Here is an 8,301-nt window from a genome sequence, read left to right as displayed (position 1 = left end):
AAAAAGGGATCGGTACCAAGAAAAAATGGGAAACTTTCGGTACCGATCCCTTTTTTCCTATCTCATACTGAGAATTTTTCCACAAGGGGGTGCACGTTCGGTCATCAAAGACTGAACAAATGATGGACGCTCCGCTCTTTATAGCCCATGGGGGAGGGGAGCGGAGCTTCCCGCCAAAAACCGTTAGCTTTCAATCTTCCGGCCAAAGGCACTGCGCAGGCGCAGCACCCATATGTGTGACTGCACAGATGGCCACTCGAAGAACATCAGTTACAGGTAAGCAACCTGCTTTTACAGGCAAGCAGTTAGCTCCCTTCAGGATGCTGCAGAGAGGTATGAAAGAATGAATCACATAATTGGTACTATTAAATGTTTTCACTGTTTTCCCTAACAATGTACTAGTAGCAAACTACAAAGGAGTAGTCTTGTTAGCCTGCTGGAACAAAAATTCTTGGGGCATTAAAAAAAAGTTGCTCCAATACCACCCACATTATCCCTTTAAGACTGGTTCCACTAGAGTTGCAAAAAAGGCCTATTAGGCCTTTCAGTGATAATTCAAAGTAAGCAATTAACTAGTACAAAAGTGTGAGTGTGATGAAGCTCCAATAGTTACCCAGCAGCTGACAGCTAGGTTGAATGAACCTTTTCATGGACAGCCATCCAAAGAGGAAGCTTCCTCTAATGTAAATTTGTGTGATACCTAGTTATCTCGAGGTACTTGGGACATCTAGTTTTTACTCTAATATTTCAGTTGCTTTAACTGTTTTAAATTTTAAATATTGAATTTTATGCTGCATTTCATTGTGCTTGAATTTTAGTACTGCATTATTATCTATTTCTTTTATGTTTCATGAATTGCTGTGAACTGCCCAGAAAGCTTCAATTATTGAGTGGTACAGAAATGAAAAAATAATGGCAATGATGAATATAATACAGCTATGTAGGTACTTTGTATAAATGAGCTGACTAAAGAGGCCATACGTCCTTCAGGATAGGATCCTTTCTTAGTTCTCACATGAGTATTCCTGCTAGTTCACATTTGTTAAAATCTAGGCCAGTTTTCTGCTAGAACCATATCCTTTCAAGCTAGTTGATACAAAAGATTTTGCTTTTTGTGGGGTGGGGTGGGGTGGGGTGGGGGCTGAAAACAAAAAGACAGGCAGAAAGAAAAGCATGGTAGGGCACCAAACTCCAAATGTGCATACTGCTGAGTGGTAAGGGAAATTGTCTCTGACATGCTGTCCTTTTGATTATTACTTCACTTAATCCATAGATAAACCTTTCAACTGAAAACAGGTTTGACAAGTAAGACCTGGCTCAAGTGACGTCTTGCCACGCCTCCAAGTCCACTCAGGTCCCACTATTCAATTACACACCTCTCCTATCACTCCTAAGTCAACAGCCTCCTATTTTTCACCATCCATATCACTCCTTCCTCTTTAGGCTCACTGTACTTCCTCCTACACATTTTCTTCACTCTGCAAAATACCTTTCATTGGACTGAGGACATGGGAGATCTGGGTTCTAGTCCCCATTTGGCCCTGAAGATCACTGGGTGACTGGGCCAGTCACAGACTGAGCTCAGCCTACCTTGCAGGGTTGTCGGTGTAAGGATAAAAAGGAGCTATATAAGCCACCTCGAGTTCCTCCCAAGAGGAAAAAGTGGGCTAGAAATGCAGTCTAATAACAATAATCCACTCCCCCGCGCCCATTACCTAGCCTCTCCATAACGGCTTTTCCCATCCAGCCATGGGTTCCACCCAGCCTCACGTCTCTAAGCCGCAGATCGTTCCCTGAAGCCTCCCTAATTCTACCCTTTCCCACATTTCTGCCTCCTTCGGGCCATTCCCCCACCGGCTCCCTCACTCCCCTCCCCCAAAGCTCCGTAAATCTCCTCAGCTCAATAGGGGCGCCTTGTCGTTTCGCAGGCTCCCCTCGGACTTATTTCCCCCCAACACTCCGCCGCTTCCAGCTATCTCCCCGACCCCACGAAGCTTCCTCGAGGCTCCCCTCAGACCTCCCCCACCCCCTTTCTCTGTCCTTCGCCGTCTCCCTCTTGCAGCCCCCCTCCTTCTCTGCTCCTTCCCTTCACACCCCGCAGCTCCGGGCCCCGCGCGGCAACTTTCGGCGCGCCCCTTCGCCTGGAGTTGGGCGCCCTGACGGAGAAGACGCCGGCCGAGCCGGGGCGGCTGCCGACCCCCGAGGGACCCCGCCGGGGCTCGAGCGGGCGCGCCTCTCAGCGGGCAGCCGTCCGGATCGAGCGCCCCGACGCGAGGTGCAGGGGGCAGCAAAGGCGCCGCTGGCTCCCGGCCGGCACCCCCGGGCCTCCCGCCAGCGCCGGCCCCATGGCTCGCCCGACCACCGCGGGCCCCCCGTTCCGCCCGGCCCCCGCAGGCCGCCCCGCCCGCGGCTCCCGAGGCTCGTCCCGCCCCTCCCCCACAGCGGAAGTGACCTCCGCGCCGCCGCGCGCGCCGCCAGCAGCGCCCGGAGGCGGCGGCAACAGCAAGGCCGCCTCTCGTTGGCCGCGCGCGGGCGGCGGCGTCACCAGGCGGCGCTGTGTGACAGACGCCCGGGGGAGCCGTGCGGGAGCAGCCGGGCCGAGGGAAGACGAAGCCGCCACAGCCGCGGCTTGGCGGCGGCGGCGGCAGCGGCTCGGAGGAGAAGCTCTCGGAGGGGCGCGTCGTCGCCGGACGGGCCGGGACGGGCCGGGAAGGAGCGAGGCCGTAGCCGCCGTTATGGCCGGGGCCGGGGCCGGGCCGCCGCCGCCTCCTCCGCCCCTGCCGCCGCCGGCCGCGCAGAAGGAGCTGGTGTACAATAAGCTGCTGCCTTACGGCGACAAGCTAGAGGCCGAGGCGGGCCGCCTCCTCCTCCAGATCAAGCTCAACCTCAGCCGGGCCGTCCAGCTGCAGGAGCTGTGGCCCGGAGGCCTCTTCTGGACGCGGAAGCTCTCCACGTGAGTGCGGCCCGGGTGGATGCGGGGCAGACGGTGGCTCGGTTGGGTGGTTTGGGGCAGGATGTGGCCTCTGGGGAAGCCCCCTTTGGGAGGCTCTCAAGACACCCCTCCTCCTCGGCGCGGCAGAGGCAGCCCTGCCTCGTCCTCGGTTCCTTCTCCGTTCAAGTGCAGGATTGAGGAGAGCCCTCCAAGAGCGAGGCTCGCGGAAATTTCTCCCCTCGCTCTCCCAAAGACAACTTGTTTCTGGGGAGACCTCTTCTCTCCCCCATTCTCCTTCTAAAGCCGGGAGTCCACTTCTTCCCCTCCCCCCTCCCTCCCCTGGGACAATGTGATGTGGGGCATCTTTTCTCTCATATTAAGGAAATTGGGGTAAGGTAGAAAGGAATAATTCCTCCTAATGCTGAGCTGCAAGAAATGCTGTCAGTCTCCTTAGTAAACCCTTTATTCTGATGCCTGAAGTTAATAAAAACTAAAGAGAGACAAACAGCACCTTTTCGAGGTGAACAAGTCCCATTGATTGCATTAGGACTTGCATTCTAGTGCAGTCCATTCTTCGGATTGCTGTGAAGAGGTCTGTAGCCCTTTGCTGGAGCTAGGCATTGCCCAGTTGCTGGGGGAAAAGTGTCTTTTTTGAGGGCATGGTCTGTGCAGTACAAATGTCTGCTTGGAAATATGTTGGGTCAGTGTATGCAAGTCTTTTCCCCTCCCTCTGCAAACAAACAAACAACACCTTGGATGGTGAAGGTCGTAGGGTTTAGAAGGATACATATTTTTTCAACATGGCTTTACAGATTCTTTCACCCCCATTACACTCTGTTAGGTGATAACATTCCTTTTCTCTTCTTTCTGTTTCTTTCTCTGTGTTTCGATTTTAGGCTTCCCCCCTCCCCACCTTACAACTGATAAGAACAGATAAAACAATTTAACAGGCAAATCATATACCCATAATATATAAAGCAAAACTCTAAGTGCCTTTAATAGACTCTTTGGAAGTCTCCAGGAAACTGGTTTCAACTGAAAATGCTCCACTGAAAAACAGAAAGGGACTTGTGAGGGTGATTCTTCTTGGAGAATGAGAGAAAACATTCTTCCCCTGCAAAAGGATGCTTGATTCTCTTTCCTTTGGAAGCATTGCTTACTGGATACATTTTGGTTGCTCAAGTCAGTTTGTCACCTAAAACTAGCCTCATTTGGCCTTTCTTACACACAGAAAAGATTGATAATATGAGAGATTTTAAACAAGCAACTCCTTTCTTTGACCATAGTTTCTGATAGCAATAATACAACAGTTACATTATATTTAGTTCATCTAAGAATATTTTACATTTTGTTCCTAATCTGGCACTTAGGACAAATGGGCAACTTGCAGGGCAGTGCTTGGTGGTACCCAGATTCCAGACTTCCCTAGACCAAAGATAGCTTATGCTGCTTCTTTCACATACTAAAATTTAGTTTCATGCTTATGTGTCTGCTGTTATCTGTCGCTGTCTGCATTACTGCAGCTTCTCCTGGGCCATCTCAGGCACTATTTATGTAAGCTATGTGATCAACAGAGGACTGAGTTGGGCTTTGAGAAGTTTTCAAAGAGGTATGAGTGGAACATATCTTGGGAATAAGCTGCCAGCGTCTCAGTTTGTGCAATCTTCTGTGTGGGCTTATATTTGGGAAGTGTCATTTTACAAGACTTCACAGTCTCATTTGGATTCATTTGGAACGGGAGTATTTTGTTAGCTTTAGTGATGGTAGTCATCTCCCGAACTCTCTAGTTATGCAGCTAGTAAATCATTCATAGCTCATTACACCTAAAAATAGTTTAGCAGTCTTTGTCGCCAGGACTAATCTACAGGTTTCTTTTTCAGTGACTTCAGAAGCTTTGTGCATCTGTCCATGCCTTTTGAAACTAGATTATGAAATGGCAGTGCTTCTGGTTCCAAAACAATCATTTACACATGGCAAAGCCTGACCAGTAACTACAGGAATTCAATCACTTAGTCCTTATTCCTGCAAAAAGTTAGTAGTTGCTGTGTCAGCAAATACTTTGCAAAAGAAAAGAAAGGGGGGGTCTCAACTGTTGCAAAGGCACATGTGTCCAGTTCAAGGACTTAGTTGTCTTTTAGAGCAGGGATAAAATGTTTTTGCCATATCATTGTACTGTCCCAGTGGAAAAATTCTGAAAAAAGAGCTATGTTAGCTTGTAGCAGTTTCTTTTCTTGCTGCTTTGGCATCTTGGAGATTAACTAGTTTATTGTGGCATGAGCTTCTTGAGGTGACTTCCTTCTTTACTACATGAATAGAACAGACTTGGCTGCAAAAGCTGATCATGTGACAAAACGATTAATTTTCAAGTAAGTGCTAAAACAACTTGGACTTATAAAATAAAGTGTGGTGAAAGAATGGTCTTGCCCAATGGCTTACAATATTATAAAAGGCAGCATCTTATTACTATAGCTAATCTCTTGGTATTTGTGGTTTAAAAGCAACTGACCCATAATATCAATTTCATTAGCACTTTATATAACTAGTTGCCTTCAGCACCATTTTCAGGGTGGAAAGGAGGGGAACAAATCAAATAAAAGGAAGAAAACAATGGTAAAAAATTAATTGGGCCAATTTGGTGTAATGGATGACCTGTTGTGAATTCTTTTATACAGTACTATGATGGTATTTTCCAGAAAGATCATTGATGGAGGGCTGAATTTGTGTATTGCACTTGCACCTGAAAATTGTTTAAAAAGTCAAGGCAGTGCCCTTCGTTGTTAAAACCACTTGCTGATGGTGAGACAGGTTGAGGTCAGTGGCTCTCTATGAGTAAGTAGTTTCTCATCTTTCCAGAGGTTTTTACTGTTTTTTTTCTAATTACCTCTTTCTTACTCTTGATCTTCTTTCTAGAAAGTTTAGAGCACATTACATGTAGCTCTCAGTGTTATCCCATCTGAGCATTGACTGACTCTACCACCATTTAGCTTTAACAATGCTATAGAATTACTTTCCTCCAGAACACTTACTGTCTGATGTTAATATTCTTTTAACAAATTTGCAAATATAACACTGAAAGAATGAACAATAATAGTGAACTACCTGCCAGCAAATTCTTTCTGAGGAAGGATGAGAATGCGGTCTGTCAGATAACTGCTGCCGTTTTTAAAAAATCACTTTGTGTATCATTAGAACCAAAAGTTAGTAAAAATGGCAGACTCTGCTTGAACTGTTTCTGCTCTTTTATGATAAAACTTAGCAGCAGCACAAATGTGAGTGATCCTCCCACTTCTTTGATTTGATAGATAGTTTGATTCATTAAAAAAAACTAAAAGAAATACAATGTAGATTTTTCTTTGACAAAAAGAAATTGTACTTCCTAGTTAAGCATGATTAGGTTACGGTTATTTGAAAGTACACACTGCTTGTAGGAAAATGCTCTTCCTAACCACACAACTTCTTTAAAGAAGTTTCTTTTAAGGAAGGCTTACATGTTTCTAGGGGCTGTATCCTGCTCTATAAATTAGTAGCAAAATTTCTGTCAACTTAGTGTGCGTGTGTGTGCATGTGTGGTGAGAGAACATTTGTATTGCACCCTCTTGTAGGATTCCTATCTGTGAGGGTTGAGAGCTGCATAGTGACAGGAGTGGAAAAAATGTTTTGCCGTTACCACAGGTGTTCTGAAGATCAGGATTTTACTCTTTCCTGCAGGAGAGAATGGCAATTTATAATGAGGGAAATGAAAAAGGTGCTTCTGAGGGCACCATTACTGTAGGCTATACCTGCTTCCTCTCTGGGGATGTCATTGAAAAGCTTGTTTGCTTATTTATTTATTATATCTATAGCCCTCCTTTTCTTCTTTCAAGGAACTCAAGGAGTCCTACATAATTCTACTCCTCTCAATCTTATCCTCACAGTAAGAACCCTGTGAAGTAAGTTGGGCTGAGAGTCTGTGACTGGCCTAAAGTCACCCAGTTGGCTCCATGGTTGAACAGGGAGTAGAACCCAGATCTTCCGAGGCCCAGTCCAGCACTCTTAACGACTATACCATACTGGCTCTCTGTTTCTTACCATCTGCATAGTCCTCTCCTGGTTTTTATTTAGTTAGAAGATTTATACCCCAGTTTTCTTACATAGATTCAGGGTGGTTGATAGTAACTCAAATGAGAATTTCTGATGTCTTCATACTTTGAAATGATTCACCCATATTTCTCTTGATGTTCCAGTTATTTTTTTCTTACTTTGACTCCACTAACAGTTTTATTTCATTAGTTTGGATACCACCTGTGTCTGGTCTCACCAGTTTCATGAACATGTCGTGCATTTTCTTAGGGGGCATGCAAAAGGTAGATCAGTGTCTACTGGAAGATATCTGGCTTATATGCAGTAGATCAGCCAGGTTTTCTGACTCACAGTTGTTTAATGATAGCCGTGACAAAATAACCTCCCACCCACCCTAAATTATAGTACTGAAATGAAAGTGTGCGGTAACCAGGAATGGATTTTTGTGTAGAATGACTGTGAATTTTGTTTCAGGTGTCAGCAGTTCAAGTGTACAAGTTCAAGTGTCTGGAGTTCAAGTATCTAGTTAGAAAGCTGAGAGAGTCAGGCAGTGAGGCCTCTGACTGGCCGCTGTGTCTGTCAGTCATCTTGCTTCTTTGGGCTGAGGTGGAATCAGCTCCTAGCACAGCCAGAAAAGGCTTGACAGACAGTGGTGTTTCAAACCCTCCTGTCAGATCCTGTGATGTTCTAGCACTGTTCCTTGTCATGGCAGAATGACGAATTTTGGAAACTTGCATATTATACTAGACTATGTGAGTGTGAAATCACCATTCAGCTGCATAATTCAAAATAGGAACCACACCCATCATGTAATTTCAGAAGGGGAACTTAGTATTCTGTAAATCTTATAAACAGCATGATAAGTGACTTTGTTTACCAGGAAAGATTCTTAGATAGAATTACATGGTTGATATAAAATGACTCACATGATTGACTTACAAGACATTTTGAACCTGAGTAGACCTCGTGTGACACTGTTTTTCCTCTAACCATCTGCTGTTATCTTACTTTGTTTACCGTGAGGCCTGTTTCCATTCTAGTAGGCCTTATGTGATAATGCTGTCAAAACATGTTGAAGCAATGCCCCCAAAATGGTCTGGCTTCTGAAAAGTCTTTTGATTAAATAAGATAGCATCAACCCTTTGCAGTATGAATTGTCATTCTTCTTGAATGAATTGTCATTCTGATGTTAGTATGAAGTAATAGGATGAACAAGCAGTGTAGCGGATCTGTTATGAATACAAAGTTTGAGAGGTAACCTTGTACCCATCTCACTTTCCTGGGCCTAGTACTGGCTAGTTCCTGATGTC

At 45.6% G+C, this 8,301-nt stretch overlaps 1 protein-coding gene across 2 annotated transcripts in view; it reads left to right on the top strand.

Annotated features, from left to right (window-relative positions):
- The first annotated feature begins 2,619 nt into the window (after positions 1–2,619).
- The window catches only part of PSME4 (proteasome activator subunit 4), a 98,181-nt gene continuing 92,499 nt past the window's right edge, over positions 2,620–8,301 (top strand). For both annotated transcript variants that reach the window (XM_044429581.1, XM_044429580.1), the window contains exon 1: positions 2,620–2,953. In XM_044429581.1, coding sequence (XP_044285516.1) covers positions 2,736–2,953 — 218 coding nt within the window. In that variant the 5' untranslated portion in view covers positions 2,620–2,735. The remainder of the gene's footprint in view (positions 2,954–8,301) is intronic.

This window comes from Varanus komodoensis, unplaced genomic scaffold (assembly GCF_004798865.1).
Source record: "Varanus komodoensis strain SLA01 unplaced genomic scaffold, ASM479886v1 scaffold2, whole genome shotgun sequence".
Lineage (NCBI taxonomy): Eukaryota > Metazoa > Chordata > Lepidosauria > Squamata > Varanidae > Varanus > Varanus komodoensis.
This window is presented reverse-complemented; position numbering and strand designations above follow the sequence as displayed.